Source organism: Manis javanica, chromosome 12 (genome assembly GCF_040802235.1).
Source record: "Manis javanica isolate MJ-LG chromosome 12, MJ_LKY, whole genome shotgun sequence".
Taxonomy (NCBI): domain Eukaryota; kingdom Metazoa; phylum Chordata; class Mammalia; order Pholidota; family Manidae; genus Manis; species Manis javanica.
Genome location: NC_133167.1, coordinates 51313329 through 51340959, shown reverse-complemented (window position 1 = coordinate 51340959; position 27631 = coordinate 51313329). Strand labels below are relative to the sequence as shown.

Genomic DNA, 27631 nt, shown 5'->3' with positions numbered 1-27631 from the left:
GTGAATGTGGACACCAAGTCATACTTTCAAGCCCCTTATCACATCCCCACCACATACCCCATTACAGTCACTGTCCATCAGGGTAGTAAGATGCTATAGAGTCACTACTTGTCTTCTCTGTGCTATACTCCCTTTCCGGTGCCCCCCACCTACATAATGTGTGCTAATCATAATGCCCCTTTTTCCCCTTATCCCTCCCTTCCCACCCATTCTCCCAGTCCCTTTCCCTTTGGTAACTGTTAGTCCATTCTTGGGTTCTGTGAGCCTGCTGCTGTTTTGTTCTTTCAGTTTTTCTTTGTTCTTATACTCCAGAGATGAGTGAAATCATTTGGTATTTGTCTTCCTCTGCCTGGTTTATTTCACTGAGCATAATACCCTCTAGCTCCATCCATTTATCGCAAATAGTAAGATTTGTTTTCTTCTTATGACTGAATAATATTCCATTGTGTATATGTACAGCCTCTTCTTTATCCATTCATCTACTGATGGACACTTAGGTTGCTTCCATTTGTTGGTTATTGTAAACAGTGCTGCGATAAGCATAGGGGTGCATATTTCTTTTTGAATCTGGGATCCTGCATTCATTTTCTAAAATTTCTTGACCATTATTCTGTTGTTTCCTCATTCCAGTACTTTAAACAACATATTTGGTTAACTTTACTACCCACCATATTCTTTCCGTTGACATAAAATTATTTCTTTTAAACTTCAAGATACTCTCCCTAGTATTTTTAATATCCTAGGATTTCATTACTTAGTTAACATTATCCATATCATTTCTTATTTCTTTAAATAATTTGATCATAATTCTCAACTTTCTATCACTTTGAATCAAACTTTCACATAGATATACACATATTTTTACAATTGATGTAATCGAAGAAGTTTAGAGGAAGATAATTCCTGGCAGAAAGTGGAGAGGTCAGGATTACTTGAGGATGACCCGTGGAAAGGAATTTTCTGCCATTAACAATCTAGTACTTTCTGAGCATGATCTACACCTGCCTCCACTTCCAATCCAGCAAATCTCTTCAACTCCTCTAATTTGACACGTGTCCCAACCAGTCTACTGAAGCTCTTCTATGTAAAATTACTAATGCATCTCATTTTGTCATGTCTAGATAACTTTTCTTGGTTCTCTGTATCCTAGCCTCTCTGTAATTTTTATACCATTGGACAACTTCTTTTTTTCTTTTCTTTTCTTTTTTATTCTATTTGGCCTTTGATTAAATGGCCCACATTTTCTACTGGCTTCTATGATGTCTCCTTATCTGATTCCTTTTCATATTTCACTTGTTTTTCAGGCCCCCCAAGTTTGTCCCTCAGGGCATTGTCCTTTAGTGGGCTTTCTCTAAATTGGCTCCTTTGAGAAATTGGTATTTTCTCATTCAACCATCACCTCTATGTGAATGATTTCAACTCAACTCAGATGTCCTGGCTTCACTCACTCATTCATCCATCCATGAAATATTTATTGAATCATTACAATATGGCAGGCAATAATAGAGCTCCTTAACACTCTATAAAATATAACTCATAACCCTCTTAAGACTAGTGTACAAGTTTCTCCAGTTTTAAACCCTCAAGTCATCTTTGATGAGCCTCTTTCTTTAATCCTTGTATTCATTCTTTCAATATCTTTTATTTATTTTTAAAAAGTGCCTTTTGAGCCATCAGTTCTTATGGGCTTCAACATATGCCAAGTTGTCATGTCCCTTACATGCCTGGATTATTACTTTAGCTTCCTAATTGTTCCTCTGATTTTCTTCAGCCTGTATAATAATATTTTTTATCATGTCACTCATATTGTTCATAAACACAACAGCCCAAACATCTCCACCTTGTTTTTGAAACTTTTATGGTCTAGACTCACTGTATAAATTTTATTCCCAATATGCACCTTTCTTTACAGCTAGGAAGTTTCCCTATAACATGAATGATATTGTTTACTTCTATGTTTTTGCTAAAACTGTTTTTCTTATTGTGACTTATTATTTCTTGGTTGATTTTCCCCCAAATAGAGTTGTAAGCTCTCAGAAATCAGGACCTATTTTTAGTTGCTATTGAAAATTTTAAGTTCTGAAATGTACTTTGTCTTAATATTAATAACTTCCCTGAAATCAAGATATATCTTATAATCAATGATGTCTTAAATATTGTAATTTAAAATTGGCAGTATTTCTTCTTTCCTGATGGTGCATAAAATAATGCTGTCTTATAATCAATAGCATCTTAAATTCAATAAAATATCAATTTTCTCATACCTCTACAGTCCTTGATGGAGTATTAAATTCATTGCAGATACTCCATAAATGCCTGTTGGTTGATTTATGTCCTAGTTATATGGATCTGAACCGCAGAAGTGTCTGCAATAAAGATTACCCAAATTCTAGCATGTTACTGATTTCAAAAATTAAAACAAAAATGGCTTGCTCTTTGAGGAGAGGTAGATAAAATGAAAAAGAATTAGACAAGTATGTGTAGTCTATTTTTTAAAAAATATATATCACAAAAGACTGGACTCTACATTTGTGAATTATATCCTAATCTCTCTCCAAACTTTGAAAAGATCTCACTTGTTTTGGACCATGTGAGACCCTTAAATAGCACCACAAACATGCAAACAGTTAATATTTGGAAGAAAATTAGAAAGTGTGCTATTTCATTGCTTTTTTATATTACCACTATAACATTGGATATATAAGCAAAAAATGTGCAATTAAAGTACTCCAGTAACATTCATACAAGAGATATTGAATTCATAAAGAAGTTATATTCATTGCATTCAAACTTGTCTTAATTAAACTATTTTTTTTTGAAAATTGTCTTTTAAAATCTCTTACGAGGAGCAATGCCAGGTTGGTTTTTCTCTGTATTTCCTTCAGGCTGTGTCTGTGTTCTCAGCACAGTGCAGAATTGAGACTATTAACTCAAGCCAAAACTTATGATGCAAAGCACAGTTTTAATTACTTATGTTTTTACACATATAAGTCATATCTGAATTAATGAAGATCACATATTCCCGTGGCAATTTTATTATGTACTATGTCCGAATATGTAATGTAGTGGGATGAAAGTGGGCCTTGTGATCCAACAGACCTGAGATTGAATCCAAGATCCACTGCTTATTAGCTCTTTGCATTTCAATTATCTTATCTGAAAGTGGGATTTTTGTGAGGATTAGAGATAATACTTGGAAAATGCCTAGCATAGCACTTTGCATAGATGCTGTAAATCTGTTAGGAGAGAGAAATTATATAGGGGGCATGGCAACATATTCCAGGATGTATCCACTTCAGACTTTCCCATTTTTTCCCAGATGCAGGCCCCCCTTAATCCTTGTGAGGATGTGCCCCCTCTTTCAGAACAATCCCTCATCAATCATGTCCCAACACAGATGATGCCTCCTCCATGGATGCCCTCTCTCTCTCTGACTTTGGTCTCATAATCTTTTGCTTCTTTTTTCTCTTTTGCCAGCACTCCAGGCCTGAGATAGTGATGCCTCTCCCAATCCCTCTGCATCCAGGCTACCTGTATGAAAAGGAGTTTTTGGAAAAGGGCTTTTTTGGAATACCGTATAGTAAAGTAAAACAAGCCTTAACTATGGGGTGGAGAGACCTGAGATCTTGAGTAATGTGATATTAGGCAAATTAGTTTCCTTCCCTAGATTTGGTGCCTAGTAGAGGATTGAGTTGGTTAGAGTCAGGGTATAGTATTAGTGTGATAGCATCCATTGCCACCGCAGGCCTGTTAGCACTGCAGAATTCTCAGCAGGGACAGCAGCTATTAATGTGTAACCAACAATTCTACCCATCTTCTACAGAGTGATATGGTACAAAGAACATGGGCTTTTGATTAAGAGAGTGATCTGTTCAACTGCCGTTGTTACTAGAATCTAACAAACCAATCCAAACTTCTGTGACCAAAAGCTAGGTTCCTAGGTTCTAAATTAAATATCCTTCTCTTTAAAAGATATTATCCACCTCACTGGATTATCATGAGAATTGAATCAGATGTTTGTATAGTGCTGGTACATAGCATCTGTTCTTGCAGAGGAGGTCTTTGTTGTGCCCAAAGTTGCAAATCCCAGAAGACCACCAAGAAGCCAACACCGATGCAAAAGCAAAGAGCCTTTATTCAAGCTAGTTCGAGCTCAGTCTCTCATCTGCACCAATGCGGTGGCAAGATGCCAGAGAAAGAGAGCCGAGTTTCAAAAGTACAAAGGGTCTAGGTGTGGTTGGTGGGGTGAGAGGTGTGGCCTTGGCCGATTGGCTGGGTCTATGGGTGGTTGGTGGGCTTCTTGCTGACTGGTGAGGAGAGAGCCCAAGCTCCGATTGGCTGAGGTAGGATCCTTGAAATGGTAGCACTTATGCTAAGGGGGCGTCTAAAAATAAAATTAACTTCTGGGGGAAAAAATTAAGTCCCCTTCAGTCTTCATATCTAGTATTAGTGTTCAGTCTTCATCTTACTTAACACTATCAGCAGTTGATCACATTGTCTTCCTTGAAACACTCTATTTGTAGTCTTAGACCTGTCTTTCTTTTCCTGTCTTCTGGACCTCTCCTCAGTCACCTTTGCTGGATCTTCCTTCTCTTCCTCAGTTCTATAGGAGGGCATACATCAGGCTTCCCTATCAACCTTTACTACTAGATCATCTCATTCAGTCTTGTGGCTTTAATTGGCATCTTTAAACTGATTACTAAAAAAATTTGCATTTCCAGCCGAGATCTCTTCTATGAAGTCTAGATTCATTTGTTCAGCTGCCCTCCTGACATCTCCATTTGGTTGACTTACTTGCATATTAAACTCAAAATGTCCCAAATTGAACTCTTCATCTACACACATCCCTTTCTTGGAAAATGGCATATCTACTCTTCATTTGCTTTGGCTTAAAACCTTGAAATTATCCTAATCTCCCCCGCATCAATCTGCTAATAAATCCTTTTGGTTTGGCTCTTATATTTATCTACAATCTGACCATGTATTACCTCTCTGCCTGCTGCCATTCTAGTCCAAGCAACTATAATCTTCCATCTGGACCTTTGTAGTAGCTTCATAACAAATCTCCCTGCCTCCATTTTACCCCCTCTCCTTACAGCAGCCAGAAAGATCCTTCTGTAGCATAAGCCTAATATCACGTCATTTATCATGGATTGGGTTTTTCCAGAAGCACACTAAGGTAGGGTTTAGCATGCAGGACTTGTTTAAAAAGTGGCCTTGGGGTTAACATTTGTGTAAGGAAGGAAATGATCAGGATTGGACAGACATAGAAGTCAAGAGGCTCTACAGGTCCAGTGACCGGCTTGATAAACTACATGTTGGCCTTTAGAACTAGAATTCCCTTCAGTTGTTTCAGGTTGGGCTAAGATGGCCAGGCCTTTATGTTCCCTCATCAGTCAGTCCTGGATGTGGTCTATCCTGTGAAGGGCACAGTCTCAAGCAAGGCAGCCCTCTGCAGCTGAAGCAGTCCCTGAAGAGATTATTTACCACTTAGCCAATACCACTCCCTGACAGCAAGCATTCACTGAAGGAGGATCGCGACAGCACAACACAGGATCCACACTTTCCAACCACTTCCCTCCAGTGGCTCCCATTTCGCTCAAAATACAATCTGAAGTTTTCATCATTTCTCTCTGATCTCATCTTCTACAATTCTTCCCTTCACTCACTCCCAAAAGTCATATTTTTCCCATGGAAGTTTCTTGAACCTTCCTGTTTCCCACCTCCCACCAGTATACTCCTGTCTCAGCACTAGCTATTCCTTCCACCTGCAATGTTCTTCCCCCAGATATCTACAGAGCTGGCTCCTGAACTTTATTCCATTCTGCTCAAGTTGCCCTTTATCAGAGAGGCTTTCTTTCACCAACCAATAGCAAACAGCACACTGCCCTTTACTCTGTCTCCTTAGTTAACTTTTCTTTTTAGCACTTAAATCATGACCTAACATGGATGTATGTATGTATGTATGTATGTATGTATGTACGTCTTTCTTTATGTATTTATCTGTCCATCTGTTCCATAAGCCCCATAAAAGAGGGGACTTTGTTTATAGTCACTGACATATCCCTAGTGACTTTAAGTGTCTGGCACATAGTAGATGCTCAATAGATATTTGTTAATTATAATCATTTTTGGGAGCAGGGCAGTATTTCCATAGTAAAGAGCATTAGACTAAACACACCTAGGTTTTATCTGTGGTTATAAGCTTATGAGTTGTGAAATGTAGGATACGTTATTTGTTCTCTCGGCATCGTCAGTTGTAAAATATAGATTATTGTAATACTAAATACATATAAAGACTTGTGGTGAGATCAAATGGGATAATGTGTGTAAACGATCATTAAGTAACTGGATAACAGAGAATCTAAAAATTGCTTATAAACACAGTACCTAGCACTAGTAAGTGGCCCAGTAGTTGTAGCTTATTTTTTTAAATCATTTGATGATAAATACATGGAATGATTTGTGATATAGAGTTATTTTTGAGGAACCTGTGATTAAATGGTGCAATAATTACTTCAATTCTTCATTTTAGAGTGCCCTGTAGATGGCCTGCACTGATACCTCACTCTTTTCCATAGGAAAAATGTTGGTTTATTTTACTTTTATATCAGAACGTTTCAAAAAATAAGATTTTAACGTGGTGTTGGAGAATAAGTTTTCATTAACTGCAACGTCTTCACTTTATGTGTTTATATGTTGTATCTAAACCCATTTAAAATTGCATTTTAAGTGAGGTAAGGAAAAAATTCCTATTTAATCTTGTGATTTCTTTTGTAAAACAAACCATCCTTTTCTAAGCAGAATCATCATTGTATGAATTGATTTGTAAGTCTGGATGTCTGCATAACAATTTTCTCAAACTATGAAAGGACTTGTTGCAGTGCTTCATAAACAGAGCGTATATTTACGGTATAAAGGTTTCATCAGCAGTGTCACACTGACCTGACCGTGAAAACGTCATCAATTAGAAAACATTTGTCTTAAGCTTATGCTAATTTGCATATAAAAATATAACCTAAAAGCTAAATAAAAAAGCAGAACCACAGATGCTACCTACACTATCACTCTGCACATTTACACTCGTTCCCACAAAACCCAAAGTAGCAATATACTACTTTTACCGTCTTCAACTTCCTGTAACGTAATTTAAGAATAGAATTAATAAAAGGTCTTTAGTTAAACAACCTCCGCTCCCCTAAAGAAGTTATAGCCAGGTCAGCCTATTTCGCTCACGGTCACCACAAACGACACCAACTGAACAATAGACCAAAAAAATACTGCTTTTAAACAGTGAGGAAATAGCAGCCCTCTATCCCACTAAGTCTTATATTTTACATTCTTTGTGAAAACAGAGCTAGATTTAAACAGCAATAAGAAAAGTCTCGGACACCTTCGGCCTGCCGGGATAATGCAGATCTTTGGCTGGCCGGAAGAAGAAACAGCATCCAATCGGCGTGCATTTCCCAACGGCCAATCAAACTTTGCGTTACATTTTGAGATTCTGGGAAAAACGGAGCTACGAGGTCTTTGTCCACCAGCGTGTGGCGGATGCTGTCACCTGTGGGGGAGTGCACCCCTGAGGCTGTATTTGTTAGCTGAGCACCAGGGGAGGCGTAGGTCGGCCTTTTTCTGTGCTGGCTGCTTCGACTTGTGTTTGTACGTAGCCACTGCTCATGTAATGCAATCCCTTAGCCAGGAAATTAAAGCATTCTCCCGGAATAATCTCAGGAAGCAATGCACCCGAGTGACAACGCTAACTGGAAAGAGAATTATAGAAACATGGAAAAATGCCAGAATTCATGTTGTGGAAGAAATAGAGCCGAGCAGTGGGGGTAGTTGTGGTTATGTGCAGGACCTTAGTTTAGACCTGCAAGTTGGTGTTATTAAGCCATGGTTGCTCCTGGGTGAGTATATTCGTTTTGCCACTAAGTCATTGAGTCCTTTTAACCTTATTACTTTCTCCTTTAACCCCCTAATGTGTAAAGGTCTGTATTATCAGGTATCCTGCCGAAAAGTTCAAATGTTTCCCTTTTCGGATGTTAGCTAGCTAGTGATGTTTCTGCCCCGAAATATATCTATAAGAATAGATTCTAGTAGTATATAGCACCTGGTATTTGAATTTTAGAAAAGCTTTCTTCTGTTTTTCTAACTTCTCTGGAGGATAACACATTGATGTGTTTTCTTGGATTATAAAAGGATAGCCTTTTCGAAAAAGGTAAAATCAAAAAGAATGCTTTTATTAGGTAAAACTACAGGTGACAAGGGTGAAAATTATAGGAAAGTTAATACTATTAAATAGTCAAGTACTTGTTTTCCTGCTCTGCTGTTATAAACTATATGGAATGCATGCCTCCTGTGGCCACATTTGTCCATGATGTGTTTTGGAGTGTGTGGGAGAAGGTGGGGTTTTATTTTATAGCTGTGAGTCAGATAGCTTTATGATTTCTTGTATTACAGAAAATACTGATTTCCCTATACAAATCATAGTCTACAAATAGCAAACAGCACAGTTATAAAAATACAAATTTGTTTGCTTGGCAAAGCTATGTTATGGTATTCTTTAAAAAATCGTCAACAGTGTTCTAGATTGAGTTCGAGTTATTTTTCATTGTCAATAAAATGTCAGTTTTTATGCAGCCAAGCCATTCTGACATAAAAAGAACGCTGAACTAAAAGTCAGAAATAGTCAGAAACTATGTGAAGTGCACACAGCATCTCCTATTAAAAACTGAGAAGTAGGGATTATTGGCTCCATTTTACTGGATTTAAGATTGGTTAAGTAACTTGCACAAGGTAATACACCTACTAAATAACCGAGTGGCCCCAAGCTCAAGTCTGATGGACCCCTACTCTCCATGGTTCTGAAGATTGCCTCATGGAGTCCAGGTTTTCAGCTCTGCTTTACTTTTATCTAGATTAGCTAGTGCAAATTATTTATTTTCTCTGGTTCTCAGAAACATCATCTTTAAAGCTGAAGTAACAGTATGTGCTCTCTCATAGAATTGTCCTGAGGTTATTGTAAAGGTTTTTGAAACAAATCAATTGCAGTATACATACGAGGTGTTACTGTATTATGTATTATATGAATTGTCACATGAGCTATCTTTAAATTCACCATGTAACTATCTCCAAATAGTTCCTGTAGCCCAGTGAAGAATTAAGGGGTTGTTGAGCTAGTCTGAAGGGTTCACCCAGGAGTTGATACCATTTCTAGGAAAGAAAGAAAATGTCTAGGCACATTTTTCAGTTATTTGGCTTCCACTGTAATAATAATGGTTTGAAATTGTTGTAGAATTTTAACATCTCATTCAACCTTGCAGAGTCTTCATAAACTTTGCCTGTTCTTTTTTAATCTAGATTTATCCAAAGTGAGCTGATCAAGGTAGTGTATTAGATTGGCCTTGGAGCCCTGCCCAGGATCCTAGGAGAGTTCTGGGTGAAACTTCTTGAAACTAGTCTTAATATGGTATGCTCTCTGGACCAATAAATGGGATAGTTTCATCAGTCACAACCTCCTTTCTTTGAAGAGGTAGATGGACTTTGTCCTACCTAGCTACAGGTGCCTCATTCCTGAGGGACCCATGGATGGTTAAAGTAAAGTTCTTCCTCATGAATGATACAAGGATTGTTTCTGACCAGACTAGGTTTCTCTCTGGAGATGGGGATTGTTTCTAGGTTGCTTCGAAGAGTTTCCTTCACCTCTTCAAAGCCATCAGAAGTCCCACCCAGGACTACATGAAATTCACTTTTGTTCTGGTGGGGAATAATGAAAATGGAAAGCTGTAAAAACTTCTGTCTTTTTTCAGTTAGCTTATAAATTCAAACAAGCTTCTGCATTTAAAAAATCTTAACATAGGCCCTTGAGCTATCTAACAGGTTGATAAAAGATCTTTGTCAGTGAGCACTTTTGTCAAACTATATTTTTACCACAAAATCATTAGGACTTTTCTTAAATCCAACTTGATTTGTAAAAGTAGAAAATTCGTGTTTCTTGAGTAGTTAAAAGGCTGACCTATTTATTATATCCATTCTGAAAAGAAGTCTCAGATGGTAACATGTTTGAGATCTCTTCAATTCTAGGTGAAAATCCTGGGATCCTCTATAAGGTTATAGAAAATTTCTCTTATCTAGAAAACCCAATGTTCTTAGGAGGTTGATAATACATTAAATTTGTATAGCTCTTTATTTTGTAAAATTCTTTCACAAATATTATCTTACCTTCATAGTAATTTATGCTTCTATTTTTATTTATGAATGTTCACTTTTACAAATTTTCTCAAAACATTTATTTCTCTTTGGAATATCATTTCCATTTTCAGTGATATAATAATTTTTTTGTTTTTTTTTGTGATCAAAATAGTAATTTGTAAATTAAGACATGCTGCATCAGAATTTATACAATATTTGGTGTTTTCATTAAAAGGATTTCTTTAAAAAATAGGAACAGGATTCTGGAGGTATTATGTAGCATGTTTTTTAAAATACATATAATATAATTGCAAAACAATGAACTTGTTAGAAATCCCAATTCCAACAGCATGTAATTATATATTCTTTCTAAACCAGTTACCTAATCTGTATTAGTTCCATAATAATCCTTGGCCAAGATAATGAATATTAGTGGTTTATATAAATATAAATTGTTACTATTCTTAAACCTCTTGTTTAGTTGTTTTCCTAGTCTTCAACTTTTTTTTAATTTTTAAAGTTACTCTAAAGTAAAATTGACTTGGTATTCAGCACTGTGAATTTTAACATAGTTATAGATTCATGTAGTCACCATTAAAAATAACATTTTAAAAATTGATACTTGTTTTTAAATGTCAATTGTAAGATAGTTTGTAAAACATGGCATTCTACTCTTTCAAAACAGTGGTTTAAGTAACACATTGTCATAATATATGATTTACAATGTTATTTCTTTTCATGATAAATGTATTCCAGTAAAAGTCTTAACACAATACTACAACACAAAGTAACCATGTAAAATTGGACAAAAACTGATATTTATATGTAGAATTTAGAATTAACTTGAACTAAGTAGTAGATAAAACACACAAGCCAATCACTTGAAACCCATCTGATCTGACTACAATCATTCGCCCACACTATTTACACACCTATAATGGTATCATTTGAAAAGGCAAAGCACACAAGTTATATTTTTTTGGCCTCAAGAATACTGAATCTGTATCAAGATAGTCATATTCTGGAAGTCACTTTCAAAATATGGTCAACTCTGAAATATAATTGACCTGTACTATTTGGCAATATGTGTCCAAAGTATCCAGCTTTGATAAATATAACAGTACCAGTCTAGGGTTTAAAAAAAAAAGAATTTCATTCATGCCTATTACTTTTTTTGCTATGTTTTAAGAAATAGGCAGAGTAGAATTGTTATTTAAAAGATGACATGCATATTAAACCACCAAATTTCAGTTATCTTATTTGAACCCATGTTTTTTACTCTGGTGGTGGTGAGGACTTCCTACAAAAAACAGAATTTTTTTAAGAGTTATGAAGTATTTCAAATCTACAGAAAATTACTGACAATAATTTACCAGAAAATTATGTATCTACCATCCAGCTTTAACAAATGTTAGTATTTTGATAGGCTAACTTTTAAGTAGAATAAAGTCACATGTAGGCTCCGTAAGGAGACTGTCAGCTTTGTATTACCAAGAGAATATTAGCCAGCCACTGTACTTGATGGCCTTTCAGTTACCTAAAATCAAAATCTGTACTAGAAGTGGGCAGATTTCCCAGATAGATAAGTTAAGAAAAACATTGTTTATGGAAGTGGATCTAATTCAGGAAAGTAAAATACCTGAAATCTTTAAATAGTAATGCTTTTTCAATTATATAACTCACTTTAACTAATTATTCTCGTGTATAAACTTGCTTATTAACTAGAGTCATTTTCCAAGTATAGGAGATCTGGAAGCACAACTTTGACAGGAAACAACTGCAAAAGGGCACAGCTTTAGTGGTACACAGCATGTGGGTGGAATCCTATAGACCAACAGTGTTTGCTCTAAGCTACTGGGTGTTCCCAAACCAGCTGGGCTAAGTCTTCTGTGGGTATCTTTTTTTTTTAATATCCTTTTTTGAATTACAAAAGAAACAGTATTTGTTGTGAAATATGTAAAAGCATAACAAAAAAGGATCACCTGTGATCCTGTTAACATTTTCTTCTAGATACTTCCTGTACATTTTAAAGCATATGTATATATATTTATATATTCATATGAATATATAAATATATATATTTATACATACTTTGTTTTTACGGAAATGAATGATGGTATTTTGTAACCAGCTTTATCACCTAATATATTAATATGTTCCCATGCCATAAATATTCTTCATTTCTTATTTCTAATGGCTGTATATATTTCACTTCATAATTGTATCATCTTTTATTTAACCTAATCCCTATTATTGGGTTTTTGGTTGGTTGTTCATTTGTTTGTTTATTATTATTTTTTGTATTACAAACAATACTGTAATGAAAATTCTGATAGGTAATCTTTGCAACATCTAGGACTTTAAAGATAAATTCTTAGAAGTGAGCTTTCAGAGTCTGAGAATATATACATGGTGAATAGTTTTTGACAAATATTCTCTAATTGTCTTTCAGAAATTTGGACTGTATTTTGTAAAGTAAATGAATAGCAGGATTTTTGCAAAAAAAAATGGATTAAAAAGTCAGGGTGATTATTTTTATGTTCAAGATGACATGATCTGTTTCTTATAGGGTCACAGGATGCTGCTCATGATCTGGATACATTGAAAAAGCACAAGGTAAAAGGAAATTTTTCAGGTCTGGTACCATGTATAAGAAGTATTTTAATTGTTACATTTATTTAAGAAAAACTGTATTGGTCCATTTCAGAGTTTAGTTGGTAACATTTTTGGCTATCATTTTCATGAAGTTGCAAAAATTATTGCACTTAATTCAAGTGAGTGGATTTGTAATCCATTTTTCCAGCTTTATATTTCTCTTAATCTCCTTTATGTATCCTCATGAAGCTGACTTTGGAGCCATGTCTTCTTTCCTCGGTTCATGTAGTTCCTCTAAGTGGAACTACATTTTCCCTCTTCTTTTTTTGTCCAAGACTTACCATACCACATCCTCCCCAGCGCCATTTCCTCTAACCCTTGCTGGCGCAACTGATGTGATTTATTACTTATTTAAATATTTACATCCAAAATGTTTTGACCCATCTACTCTTTTGTCAAGCACCGTTTCAGGGTCATGAAATTGCTATGGTTTTAGGAATGCAGGAAGTTCTTGTTCACATGAATCTTGTGATCTGAGGGGCAGAGAGGGAAGACAGATAAGCCATTACAGTACAGTACTGTGTGCTTTGATGGGGGAAATTCAGTGCTGTTGGAGAGCATAGGAGGTGATGCCCTTAACCCAGGTGTGTTTGGCTTGTATTGGGTTGTGTTGGGGATGGTAAGGTCAAGGAAATCCTCCTGGAGGAAGATTTGAAGTTTTGCTCTGATTGGGGTGGGAAGGAAACAAACAGAAACGTATTCAAATAGAAGAAATGGTTTGTGTGAAGGCCCAGAGGGAAAGAGAAAAGCTGTGCTTTCAGAGACAGAAAAGTTCAGAATAGAGAACCCTAGAAGAGAGAGTGTGCAAAAGAAGGCTACCACGAGACAAGGCCAGAGAGAGAAGCATGAGCCAGACCATGAAGTCTGTATAAGTCAGAGTGAATTGCTGGGACTTGACCCAAAAGAGAGTGGAAAGCCTTCAAAAGGCTTCACTGAGGGAAGTAACAGAATCAAATTTGCATTTTATAAAGATTGCTTGTCAGAGGCAATGTGGAAAATAGATTTGGAGGGTTGCTTAAGCTAGAGATGAGACAGTTATGAGGCTATTGTAGTAATAGTTATAAAAATAACTCCCTGACAATGAGAGATAATGGCCTGGAATTGTATAAGGATATGAGAATTGTTGTAATTCCAGATAGGAACCCTCTTAGATTAATATCTTAACTATAAGTAGAACAAGTCTGAAAGTCTTGCTTACACTAATAAGTTAATATTTCTCAGGGTAAAAGATGAAGAAAGAAAAACTGCTGAATTTGTTTATTGGCAAGTGTTATTATCTATTCCCTCTTGTAACACATTAGTTCAAATTCACTTTCATCTGGTGATGAGAACCAAACAGCTCTTTAAAAGAAGCTTCTGTCTATATACATATCTCTATATTCTGTTAGCTACCTGGAAGAAGCAAAGTAAACTGAGCAGCTGAATAGAGGTTTCTAGAAAAACTTTAAGGATGCTGATACTGCAAAACAAAATTATTTAAATGCACGGCATATTTCAAAGGCATGTCCTAGGATTTAAGTAAAGTGCTCTAACTAATAGAAATTCTGTTGTGGAGGATTCATTTCAGAAATTTCCAAATGAATTTCATTTTAATGTTTGGATACAGTAATGATAGTTGATTCATTAATAAGATACTCATTAAGTGCCTAGTGTGTGCCCAGTAAAGCACTGTGGAGGATAGAAAACTAATTGTAGCATAAAATGTTCCAAGTTATTTATTGCAGCATTGTTTATAATAGCAAATTATTGAAAACAACCATGTGTCCATCAAAAGGGATTACTTAAGTAAAAAATAGTACACCTACACAATAGCTATAAAAAAGAACACACAAAAAAGGGTCTCTAAATACGAATATGAAAAGATATTCTGAACATATATAAGTGGAGGTAAAAAACCCAAGGTCTTCCCTTTGTATAAGAAAGGGAGTAAGTAAAATATTTGCATAAAGATACTCTCAAAGAATATGCCAGAAATTACAAAGGTGGTTACCATTCTGGTGGGAGGTAATGGAGTGATAGGGACAGGGGGAGAACAAGACTTATTCATGTTTCTTTTAATAATTGATCTTTGAACCAATTCAAAAAATAAAATTTTATTGAAAGTGGAAACAATGCCTGAATGTGAGGATTAAGTGAGGCAACCTGTATGTTTAGCACATACCAAGTTCTCAGTAAAGCTGTTCTTATTATCCCTATTATAAAGGGCACCCCAAGGGCAGCCACTGCTAGAACTTCTGTAACTGCATGTTGGAAGCGTGCTTGATTACTAGAAGGATTTTAGGCTGGGTCCCTATCACCACCCTGACCTGTGACTCAATACATTCAATCGATTCACATATAAATTGCATTTCCAAACAGCTAAACTACCCAGCCACTGGGTAGTTTAATAATGCCCAGTATTTGTAAAGCACTTTTGCCTTTCAACAAATTTTCCCAAGATTCTCATTTAGTCATTTACATAATCCCACTATGTATAGGGAAGATACATGGGTAATGTTATATATAAATACAAATTTCTGTAAGTGGTCAAACCTCATTTCTCATCTTTTGGCAATATAGAATATAGTCATAAAGACAAGGCAAACACATTAATATTATAAAACTTTAGAAGATACTATGTAATTAAGGGCAGAATCATATAATCCTGGTCCATACACTGGGAGTAAGAAAGTGACTTGACATAATCAGATAATACTTCACTGAAGAAACCATAAGGACATTTAAGACTGTATCTTCTAAAAATGTACTTCCCTTCTTTCTAGCTTCTCCCATCTTCTTTCTATTTAAGAGTCTTTCTTGAGTAGATATTTGAGGTAGTTCTGTTGTGTTTCTTCTACAAAGCAGTTAGGTTAGTAAATGCCTGTAGCTCTCTCTTCTAGCTCTCTGAATGTCTTAAATCTCTTGGTTGTAAATCACAGAAATCTGAGAAAGGAAAGAGAACATGTGTGATAATTTAGGGGGCTCTCTGGAACATGAGGGCAGAGAGGAGCTATGCTAGACTATAGAAGGCTATCCGGGATAGTCCCTCCCTCCCACTGGCATCCTGGCCCCTGTCTGCCCATCTACTCTATTCTCATTGGGGAGAAGGACTTTTTCAGCCTTTCTGAGCACTTAATAGATAATGGCTGGCTTAAGCTCTCAAGTTTGTGGATCGTTCTAGCTGTCTTTTACACTGATTTTTTTTAGTTTCTAAAGATAATCTCATCAGCCTAGTTTGTCAGCTGTCTGCCTGAATCCAGTCTTCGGTGCTGGAGGGAGGAGTGCGGCACTGCTGGGCCATACCTTAGGGTAGTGGGGGCAAGAGAGGCAGGCTGGGCAAATACTCCAAAATGGGTGTGAGTACATGAAAATACTGAGATTAGGCAAAACCTAAGACCCACATTAAGAGAATAAATACAGTGAGAAGCATATCATGACTCATTTTTCTGATCCATTTAGCCTTTGGATTCTTTCTGTGGACTTTCCACATGGCTCCATCTGTATGCTTGCTGGACTCTAGGGAAGGAGTTGAAATGCATAAATGGAGCCGGATGTTGCTTATGTGTACCACTTGAAAGAAAATCTTGCATGACCATCCCACCTTTCTATCAGACATTCATCAGAGTCTCTGCGTTTGACATCCTGTGGCATTGAAATTTTTAAAAGCTCACTGGGTGATTCTAATGTGCAGCTGTACTTGAGGACTATTGTACTTACAAAGAATATGAAGGAAAATAGGGAAATGATTATTGAAAGGGAAGTTTGTGCTATTGATGCATTTCCCTATTTTAAGATCTTTCCATATGGACTGTCATTGACTTATTCAACAAATATTTTAAGTAATTTCTGTGCTAAGGACACTGCTCACTCACAATACTTACTTACAATAGTAAGTTAAACATGGTCCCTGCCCTCATGGAGTATCTAGACAGTGAAGGAGGCAAATTACCTCTAAGTGGTAAGGGCTGTAATAGGGCAAGTGGAGGGTGCTATGGGAATATATAGCACTTCTGGTCAGGGATGAGGCAGTCAAAGAAGGCTTCCTGGAGAAAGTATTATTCAGGTATGTCATGCCTAGATCATTTATTCTTGTTAGAGACCTCAACATCCTTGTCTTTTTTTATTAGCCTAATTAATGATAATTTTTAACAATCATTTTTTTTTCTCTGTAAGGTGACTCATATTCTCAATGTTGCATATGGAGTTGAAAATGCTTTCCTCAGTGACTTTTTGTATAAGAGCATTTCTATTTTGGATCTGCCTGACGCCAATATCCTGTCTTATTTTCCAGAATGTTTTGAGTTTATTGAACAAGCAAAAACGAATGTAAGTTTTATTTTGATTTATATTTCTTCAAAAGCAGACATTTTAAAATATCCATTATCCAATTTTTATTTTTTGTAACAAATATGTGGAGAGTCATAAAATTTGCCCCCCAACAATATTTCATTAATTCCTACAACTATTTAGTTCTCCAATTGATCTTTCCTCAATGAGATATTTTCTTTTAACATTAATGTCTCATCTTCTTATGCCTTCATGAAAATGGTGGGGGATAAAATTCTCCACTTACTGAATTTTCCTATGTATATATGTACTTAGATTCCATCTAATGGTTTAAAATCATCTGCCCTGTGACCAATTTGCAGGACAATCAGGTGGACTATGGATAGAGGCTGCTGTAGGCCTTGTAGTGTATTTATGAGGATTAATATGCATTCATTTTCATGGCTGAGGTAGGGATTGTGAATATGCATTTTTAATGATAGAATTTTAGGGTACTATGAGGACTAAGTATGTATTGCTTTACTGAGTTTGTGTGAAAATGCTGATCAGAAGCTGGCCTGTCTATTGGTTCTCTGACTCTAGAAGACTAACAGACAGTATAATCCTTCAGCCTTGGTCCTGGATCCAAGCAAACCTCAGCTTCTAGTTTGGCTGTACCAATAATTGTACCTTGAAATGACATCAGTTTTAGCATATAATTCTTACAAAATGTATGTTTGATAAATAGATGGGAATGTTGAAGTGAATGTTACCGAGAAAAGTTAACTCTCCTGGAACACCTGACAACTAATGACAGTTAATATTAGAGTCCAGTTTAGTTGAATTCTATCTAATGATATCCCTTCTATGTTTTCCTTCCCTTTCTCCCTTCCTCTGTCTTCTTCCCTTTTATTTAGTAATGTTCATTGAGTGCGTTTTGTGCCCAGCACTCTTCTAGGTGCCTTCCTCTAAATTACCTGGAAAATATAAAACTATTGAACCCTACCATTCAACTTTATTTAACAGCAGATATTTGGATAAAATAAAAGGAAAAGGCTTTCTAATTCACAGTCTAATATTGGCCAGTCCATTCTCTTGTGAAAAATTCTGTAGCCTCTCCAGCATTCCATATAAAAATGATGTTTCTGTATAGCTGCTTCTCTAAGCAGATGTAGAATATGCCTTAGGTGGTAACAGGAAAATGGGGGCATCATCCACATTCATACCAATATTAGAAGATAGGTACATGTTACAAATAAAAAATGGAAAGGATAATATTTAATTAAAAGGATCCTTAGCTTGGGATTCCTAAAAAAGAGAACCTGAGACAATGATTAAGAGCTGATGCTTCATTAGAGAGGTGCAATCCATAGTTAGTGAGATAAGAAGAAAGGGAAAAGATTCAGGGAAGGATGAGAAGCAACATAAGATGATGTGTTTACCTATCTAGTACAACTTCACAGTGAGCTGACAGTGAAATAGCTGGGTGCTAGGTAGGTACATCTGCTCTCCCACCTGACATCTCAGGACAGGGAGTACAAAGAAACTGCACTTCAGTACAGACTTTGGGAGGGAGGAAAGAGAGAGAATTTACCTTCCTGACTCTGTCAGCTCCTGTTTCCAATTGCTCAGAATTTGCCCATGGGGAGGTGACTAACCCTGCAATTCCAGGGTACAACATTCTACTCCTTCAGCAGCTAACTTGAAACCAAACCCAATATCCTGTGGTGTTACTTTCTATCCAAGTTCAGCAGCAGCAAGAGAATCCAGAGCTCAGGGTGTACCTGGCTATGAAGAGACTGCTACAGGTACACCCTGATTTCTTAGGCAAGCAAAACTCAATAGGCCTTTGGGAAACAGTCAGCCACAGATGAGATGATGGCACACAGAGAATCTGAGGAGATGTATAAAATGTTTCTGCTATACAATGTAATAGAATTCCATAATAAGTTCTAATTTCTCAAGCCTTATTGTTTTATACTGGGATCTAACTTCAGCCAAAATTTCCTTGCCCCGAAAACACTTTATTGTTTAGATTAATACATATTTAGTTTTAGCAATAGGATTTTTGAATTTTCTTCATTCACTTTTTTCTAGAAGAGTTTCTTCATGACTTTATTATATATGCAAGTTTTATTAAATCTGATTACTCAGTGAATTGCATATTTCAAAACTACCATTCCTGGCCCTAGTTTATTTCCATCTTTTTACAAAGAGCTGCCAAATGGTGTATCTTCCATCTTCCCATGTCTTTTCCTCTGCACTTGTAAGACCCTTCCTGCTTGTTTTGTTTCTCTGTCCTTCTTATATGGGTCCTCCTGTGTTTTCGTCTGATTTATTCCTAAAGGGATAGAAGTATTCTTTTAGGGAAATTCACTTGGCCCCTTTTATTAATGTGTGGCTTTGTTAGTATGAAAATGTGTATTTAATATTCCATGTTTATTACTTATTTTTTGTGATTTTTAAAACGTCAGGTAAATAATCCATATTATCACAGAAAAATTGAAAATACAAATGAGTTAAAATTTAGATCACAGTTCTTTCACTGTTAGGTGTAACCACTGTTAGCATTTGATATATTTTTCTATGTATCAGAACACTCATTTACTGAACTTTGCTCAGTTAATCTGTTAACAAATATTAATTACTTACTCTGAAAACATACAAGGGATGCATGTTGTTGCCCTCAAGGAGCTTGTAGTCTAGTTAAAAAGCTGTTTATAACATGCACTCACGAGAACAAAGAAACTTGAAAAAGTGGAAATACTGTAGCATAATTCCTATCTGCCTGTAGCAAAACAGTGATTTAAAATTTTAAGAGAACTCTTTCTTCTCAGAAGTTCAGAACAAATTAATTTATTCACTTAGCAAACATTTACGGAATACTTACTATGTGCCAAAAATTGCACTAAGCAGTAGACACACAAAGTGGCCAAGATGTTCCTCCTGCTCTCTTCTCACTCAGAGAGAGGCAGCCTTCTTCCAACAGAAGCCAGTTAGCTGGGCCAAGACAAGGAGGAAAGGCCTTTCAGGCAGCTGACAGTAGCAAGTGCAAAAGAAAAAAAACTGCTTTGCAAATTACTTAATTGTCACTGTTTTGAATTCTGGAAAGGGAAGTAATATAAAGCCAGTATTTTTTCTGGAAATACTTTCAAGGATCATGTAACACTTAAGGAATAATAAAAGGTAAATAGGTGAATTCCAAGGCTGTAGAAACCAACAGAAAGGTAGCTGTTACATAAAGGATATAAGAAAGAAGAAAATACTAACATTATTAACATTACTAAAACTGGATGCATGGTACAATAAGACTGAAAATAAAGTTAATTTTCATCTTACTATGCTGATGGACAGTGATTGCAGTGAGGTGGTGGGGGGACTTGATAATATGGGTGAATGTTGAAAGCACAATGTTGCTCATGTGAAACCTTCATAAGATTGTATATCAGGGATACCTTAATTTAAAAAATAAGAAAAGAAAGCTAGCTTTATTTTCAAAAGCATACATATAGCTTAAAAATAGAGATGACTAGTACGTAGTCAGGAAATATTAAGCATGACACTGATTATGATTCCAAGCTTATGATTAGTTTCTTTGGAACACATTTGATTTGAGTTAAAAGAAGTTGATTAATAGTTTTCATCAATTACTGTGATATGATTTTCAAATGTCTTAACTCTTGTAAAAATGAGCTAGTGTGCAAAGTGAGAAAAGTTCCACGTTTGTGTAGTGAACATTTGTTTTACTTTTAATGTACAGAAACAGTTAAAATTTGGAAATTAGTCATAAATATATGTAAGGAAACAATTGAAATTGTCTTTTTGATGTGAAGGTTATCAAAATATTAACAATTTTGTTGTTAATCATCTGGCTTTCTTGAAATGAGATTACAACAGATCTAGGAAAGGAATTTTGCAACAGGTTTATGAATCTAGAATACAGCCTTGCAAAAATAAAATAATCCAGTGAGTCATAAACATAGTAGTATGCTTTGGGTAGTGAGTTCTTAGTTATAAGTTGTATTTTTTCTCCTTTTCCCTCTCCCAGTCTTTCTTTGGTATTGTACTAAAAGAAGAACCAAGAAATAAGTAACTAAAAATTCTAATTCTGTAGGGCGTGCTCACAGTTCACTACATTTCATTTAGATTATTAACTTTCGGAAAGCCTGTGATAAGCCAACTGGTATCAGTGCTATTACCTCAGATCCACCACGTTTATTATTAATGTAGTATTACCCCATCAACATTGGTCTTGCACTGTATCCTTTTTCACTTGTAAAATATCATTTTCAAGCTACCTGAAACATTTTTCATTTATTGACCTTGTGCTAGTGTCTGATTGCCTTTTCCACTTTGAATTGTCATAAACTATTTATGTCATTATTTTACTACCTCATAAGTTTAACTATTTTTAAAGTTACTTTCCCTCAGAATCCAAGGGTAGAAATTTTTTCCTTGCTGATCATTTTACACATAGATTTTACACATAGATTTCCAAGACAGTGATACTAATTTCTTTATGGGAACACTATATGTACCTAGAATGTCTCAAACTTTCTGTTTAGTTTTATGATTAGGGTTTTATTTTTTCCCTGTTATCTTTTTCTTATCTATGCTAAGTTTACCAGGCTTTTATGTGTACTTTACTAGATTACTTCAGTTTAATAAAAGATATTTCAAAATTCCAAGTAAATCATCAAAGCATTTCAATCCTGGGGTTGAGGGTGGTGAGAAGAGAAGGTGTTTGTTGATTGATTGATTGATCTTTCCATTGATTACTTAACAATGAATTGTATTTTTAGAATTGTATTCAAATCTAATATTTGAATTGAATAAAACTGATAAATGAATATGTTTATTTTATTAGTATAAGAATGTGCAATCAGTTTAAAAACCTTTCTTAAGTGAATAATGAGGATTTTTGTTTGATTTTTATTGCAGGACGGAGTGGTTCTTGTTCATTGTAATGCAGGAGTTTCCAGGGCTGCTGCAATTGTAATAGGCTTCCTGATGAGTTCTGAAGACGTCTCATTTACCAGCGCTTTTTCTTTGGTGAAAAATGCCAGGCCTTCCATGTGTCCAAATGCTGGCTTCTTGGAGCAGCTTCGTACATATGAAGAAGTCAAAGCAAGCAATAAGTGTGACAAAATACAGGAATTAGAAGGGCACAACAGTTCATGAGTTATATTCTAGCAGATACTGGACAACTGTAATTTCTGAATTGGCCTCTACAGCCACCTGTCTGCTTTTTTTGGATTGTAAACTTGTAAAAAACTTCTTTTTCTCTTGCTTTTTTCAAGTGGATGTGGAGGTCAATTGATTGTTCTGAGCTAGTGTATAAATAAAATTTTTAATTGTTTTCTTTGGCATTATAATGTGTGATTAAATGCTTCTTTGATTTGCTGAGACTATAACAATGTATTATCAATAATTGGTTTCTGTAAAAGGAAAAGGTTTAAATTTAAAATCTATATTAGAACATGGAAATATGAAATCCATTGATTAAGACTTTTCATATTTTTCTATTCCAGCAACTATTTCCATGAAGGGAAAAACTTGAAGTGCTACTTGACTTACTATTTCAGAGGGAGGTAAATTTCTCTGTAAATAATTTAAGGTAAAAACTAATGTCTTAATAAACCTCTCAAAAGAGATAGCTACAATCTGAAGGTTTACACAAGATAGGCACACCTCATTTCATTGAGCTTTATTGTGCTGTGCAGATACTGAGGTTTTTGGGGTTTCCCCCCACCCCGCACAAACTTAGGTTTGTGGCAACCCTGCATCAAGCAAGTGTGTCAGCACCATTTTTCCAGCAGCACTTGCTCACTTTATATGTCTGTGTCACATTTTGTTATTCTTACAGTATTTCTAACGCTTTTTCCTCTTTTATCTGTTATGGTGATCTGTGATCGGTAATCTTTGATATTACTATTTTAATTATTTGTGGGCATCACAAATCACACTTTCATAAGACAGTGAACTTACTCCATAAATGTGTGTGTTCTGACTGCCCCGCCAACCAGCCATTCCCCCTCTCTCTCCCTCCCCTCAGGCCTCCTATTCCCTGAGACACAGAATATTGAAAACAGTCCAATTAATAACCCTGCAATGGCCTCTAAGTATTCAAGTGAAAGGAAGAGTCGTACATCTCTCACTTTAAATCAGAAACTGGAAATGATTAAGCTTAGTGAGGAAGGCATGTCAAAAGCTGAGATAGGCCGAAAACTAGGCCTCTTGCGTCAAACAGTCAGCCAAGTTGTGAATGCAAAGGAAAAGTTCTTGAAGGAAATTAAAAGTGGCACTCCAGTGAACACACGAATGATAAGAAAGCGAAACAGCCTTATTGCTGATATGGAGAAAGTTTTAGTGGTCTGGATAGAAGATCAAATTAGCCACAATGTTCCCTTAAGCCAAAGCCTGATCCAGAGCAAGGCTCTAACTCTCTTCAATTCTTTGAAAGCTGAAAGAGGGGAAGAAGCTGCAGAAGAAAAGTTTGAAGCTAGCAGAGGTTGGTTCATGAGGTTTAAGGAGAGAAGCCGTCTCCATAATATCAGAGTGCAAGGGGAAGCTGCAAATGCTAATGTAGAAGCTGCAGTGAGTTATCCAGAAGATCTAGCTAAGATAATCAATGAAGGTGGCTACACTAAACAACAGATTTTCAATGTAGATGAAACAGCCTTATATTGGAAGAAGATGCCATCAAGGACTTTCATAGCTAGAGAGGAGAAGTCAATGCCTGGCTTCAAAGCTTCAAAGGACAGGCTGGCTCTCTTGTTAGGCGCTAATGCAGCTGGTGACTTTAAGTTGAAGCCAATGCTCATTTACCATTCTGAAAATCCTAGGGCCCTTAAGAATTATGCTAAATCTACTCTGCCTGTGCTCTATAAATGGAACAACAGAGCTTGGATGACAGCACATCTGTTTACAACATGGTTTACTGAATATTTTAAGCCCAATGTGGAGATATACTGTTCAGAAAAAAAGATACCTTTCAAAATATTACTGCTTATTGACAATGCACCTGGTCACCCAAGAGCTCTGATGGAGATGTACAATGAGATTAATGTTGTTTTCATGCCTGCTAACACATCCTTTCTGCAGCCCATGGATCAAGGAGTAATTTCAACTTTTAAATCTTATTATTTAAGAAATACATTTCGTAAAGCTATAGCTGCCATAGATAGTGATCCCTCTGATCGATCTGGGCAAAGTAAATTGAAAACCTTCTGGAAAGGATTCACCATTCTAGATGCCATTAAGAACATTCGTGATTCATGGGAAGAGGTTAAAATATCAACATTAACAAGAGTTTGGAAAAAGTTGATTCCAACCCTCACTAATGACTTTGAGGAACTAAAGACTTCAGTGGAGGAAGTAACTGCAGATGTGGTTGAAATAGCAAGAGAACTAGAATTAGAAGTAGAGCCTGAAGATGTGACTGAATTGCTCCAATCTCATGATAAAACTTTAATGGATGAGGAGTTGCTTTTTATGGATGAGCAAAGAAAGTGGTTTCTTGAGATGGAATCTACTGTTGGTGAAGATGATGTGAAGATTGTTGAAATGACAACAAAGGATTTAGAGTTTTACATAAGCTTAGTTGATAAAGCAGCAGCAGGGTTTGAGAGGATTGACTCCAATTTTGAAAGAAGTTCCACTGTGGGTAAAATGTTATCAAACAGCATTGCATGCTACAGAGAGATCATTCACGAAAGGAAGAGCCAATCATTAAGGCAAACTTCATTGTTGTCCTATTTTAAGAAATTGCCACGGCCACGCCAGCCTTCAGCAACCACCACTCTCATCAGTCAGCAGCCATCAACATCCAGGCAAGACCCTCCCTCAGCAAAAAGATTAAGACTTGCTGAAGGCTCAGATGATGGGTAGCATTATTTAGCAATAAAGTGTTTTTTAATTAAGGCATGTATATTGCTTAGACACAGTATTATTGTACCCTTAATAGACTATAGTATAGTGTGAACACAACATTTGTATGTACTGGGAAACCAAAAAATTCATCTAACTTGATTCATTGCAGTATTTACTTTATTGTGGTGGTCTGGAGCCAAACCTGCAATATCTCTGAGGTCTGCCTGTATTTGTATAGTGGTTATGATATTTACACAGTTTTTATGTCCTTTCATGAAAACATGCTTTACATTTATATTTTTAATTCTATTGCCTGCATGTATTTTTTATTTTTAAAACTGTTGTGTAGATGTTCTCTCTTATATTATTGTGAACTTCTGGTTCTTTAATTAGGCAACCTAGTGTCATACATTGTTTTGTTTTTATCCTGGGCCTCTAGCATTCTGTTTTTGGGTCCCATGTCTTAATTTTTGGTCTCCTTGGACCTGTCAGAAAATGCGTTACTGAAAGGGTTTTTTTATATGTGATTTGTTCTGTTAGTTTGGTATTCTGCTAGAGAACATATTTTAAGGAAAGAGGTATGGTTGTGTAAGAAATTTTAAACACAATGTTAGTAAGTCTAAAATCATTTACAAATTTATCATATATAGAGGTTTCTAATAGTTTTTTTTAAATTAAGTCTCCATTTTTGCAAGGCTGACCTCTGTGCATTATAAGGTTGCTTAAAGATACTCTGAATTACTCAGAATAAAATATACCTTAAAAATTATAGTAATTAAGATAGAATTTATTTAATAGCTTTCAAGTAGCTTTTCATGATTTAGAAAATACCATTGCTATCTAGATTTTATTAAGAAAGTCCTGAGCTTTTCTTCCACATTATACAGAGCAAGCATATTTCTGTGTGGCAGATGGAAAGTGCACATGAAGCACATCTGTGCATTTGAGAAGGCAGCATTTCTTATGCCATAATGAGAAAAAGTAGAAGTGATAAGTGCAAATTATTTCAAGATTGCTTATATTCTCACACGATCTCATCACATGCAAAGCTATGAGCTTTGCTTCTATTAAGAAGCAGCATAAATAGAATCAAGCTACAGTGAACTGTTTGAAGTAGACCAAGGAGACAGAATCCTTTTAAATATGGGACTGATGTATAATGTCTTTATGATCAGTATTGCTGAGAGTTTGCTGGGTGAACTTTTTCCATTCACAGGAAAGCATTTAATACATTTTTTTTTGCTAGGTGCTCTTTAGTTTTCAGTCATTAAATTTTGTGACATGAAGCCTTGAATAGAACTTGTTAGTAACAGATAGTATAATATTTATGTATGTAGTTTGCATGCTTAGTTGCCTGAAGTTACCTGGTTATAGTGCAAATACATATCTTGTTTTATGTACATTGAGGATCAATTTTGTTTTATCTTGAATGATAGTAGTTCATTGTATCTAAAATAGATCAATAAATATAATCCAGTTTTTTAAATTAAGGGTACTATATAAGGCAGTGGTGCTTCATACATACATGTTTCTTGTACTTCCCATGATATAGGTCACTCTGTGATAGCTAGTTACTTATTAAAGTGAAATTTTTTCAAAATGATCCTCCATCTCATATATAATAAAAATTTAAAAATGTATACCAAATATAGGTCTGTTTTGAGGAGAGGAAAAAATATTTCAAGGAGTTTTGCCTCTATTTTAAAATAGATTTTTCTACCATTTTCAAAGGGAAGAAAGTGAAAATATTGTTTGTTTTTAAACATTGAAAATAAATATAGAGCCTTCCTAGCAACCTGAAAAAGAGAGCAGAACAAAAGTACTGGAATAAATGATAAAATTCTGTTTATTTGAGGTTAGTATTTTTAAGTGTTTGCTAACTTTGTGCTTTATTATAGGTGATTACATATGATTTGAAATGAAAACCCAAGAAGTATTTAGATTCTTGAGAAACTGAAGAAATACTTTTCTTAGCTTCTTTTAGACAAATTTAGACCATTATACTAACTCAAAGACAAGATTTCAGAGGAAATGAAGTATAGTATTTTTGCATCTCTTCTTCCCTGACTGAAATGTATGCATATAGCACTTGAACTTTTTTTTTTGCCTGTAACCTAGGGAACCTACTTTGATTCTGATTAACAATTTCAGTGGTGGTGGCGAAAATGTCTAATTTGTCGGTGTGAATATTAGTAACTCATATAATTTAAATGTATATGAGTATCCCTCAAAGGTAACTTATTCAAATATTCTTCAATGTAGCAAGTATAAATCAGAGTATTGTCTTCTAATGTTACTCAGTGAGTTAACTCAATGAATGAACACCTTCTATAAGCAAAACCACAATACTTTTAAAAATAACAGAAATGTAGCACAATGAATTATTTGGCTTTGCTAGGTGACTCTAAATAATTGGTTTTTTTTTTGCCCAAGGGATCTTGAATGTAGTCACCATGCAGTTATTTAAGAATTTAAACCAGAAGATTTTGAAGTTTTATATTCTACAATACATATGATAGTGTTTACAGTTAACAAATTTATGGTTTTGTTTCCATTGATGTACTTTTTAAAATAACTTAGTTAAACTTTTCTATTTCAAATAAAGTTTGACTTACTTATTTTGTATCCATATTTATAATGTACCCTTTATTGTTTCTAGGTATTGATA

The 27631-nt window shown here is 35.4% G+C and overlaps 1 protein-coding gene across 1 annotated transcript; it reads left to right on the top strand.

Annotated features, from left to right (window-relative positions):
* The first annotated feature begins 7497 nt into the window (after positions 1-7497).
* On the top strand, positions 7498-22460 carry DUSP19 (dual specificity phosphatase 19). The gene is made up of 4 exons (XM_017652824.3): positions 7498-7907; positions 12761-12807; positions 16999-17151; positions 22033-22460. The coding sequence occupies exons 1-4, from the start codon at positions 7682-7684 to the stop codon at positions 22270-22272; spliced, it is 666 nt and encodes a 221-aa protein (XP_017508313.2). The 5' UTR covers positions 7498-7681; the 3' UTR covers positions 22273-22460.
* Positions 22461-27631: the final 5171 nt, after the last annotated feature.

Coding starts and splice junctions, on each gene's coding strand:
- DUSP19 (XM_017652824.3), top strand. CDS start 7,682: ATGCAATCCCTTAGCCAGGAAATTAAAGCATTCTCCCGGAATAATCTC. Junction 12,808..16,998: donor ATACATTGAAAAAGCACAAG/GTAAAAGGAAAT, acceptor TTTCTCTGTAAG/GTGACTCATATTCTCAATGT. Junction 17,152..22,032: donor TTGAACAAGCAAAAACGAAT/GTAAGTTTTATT, acceptor TTTTTATTGCAG/GACGGAGTGGTTCTTGTTCA.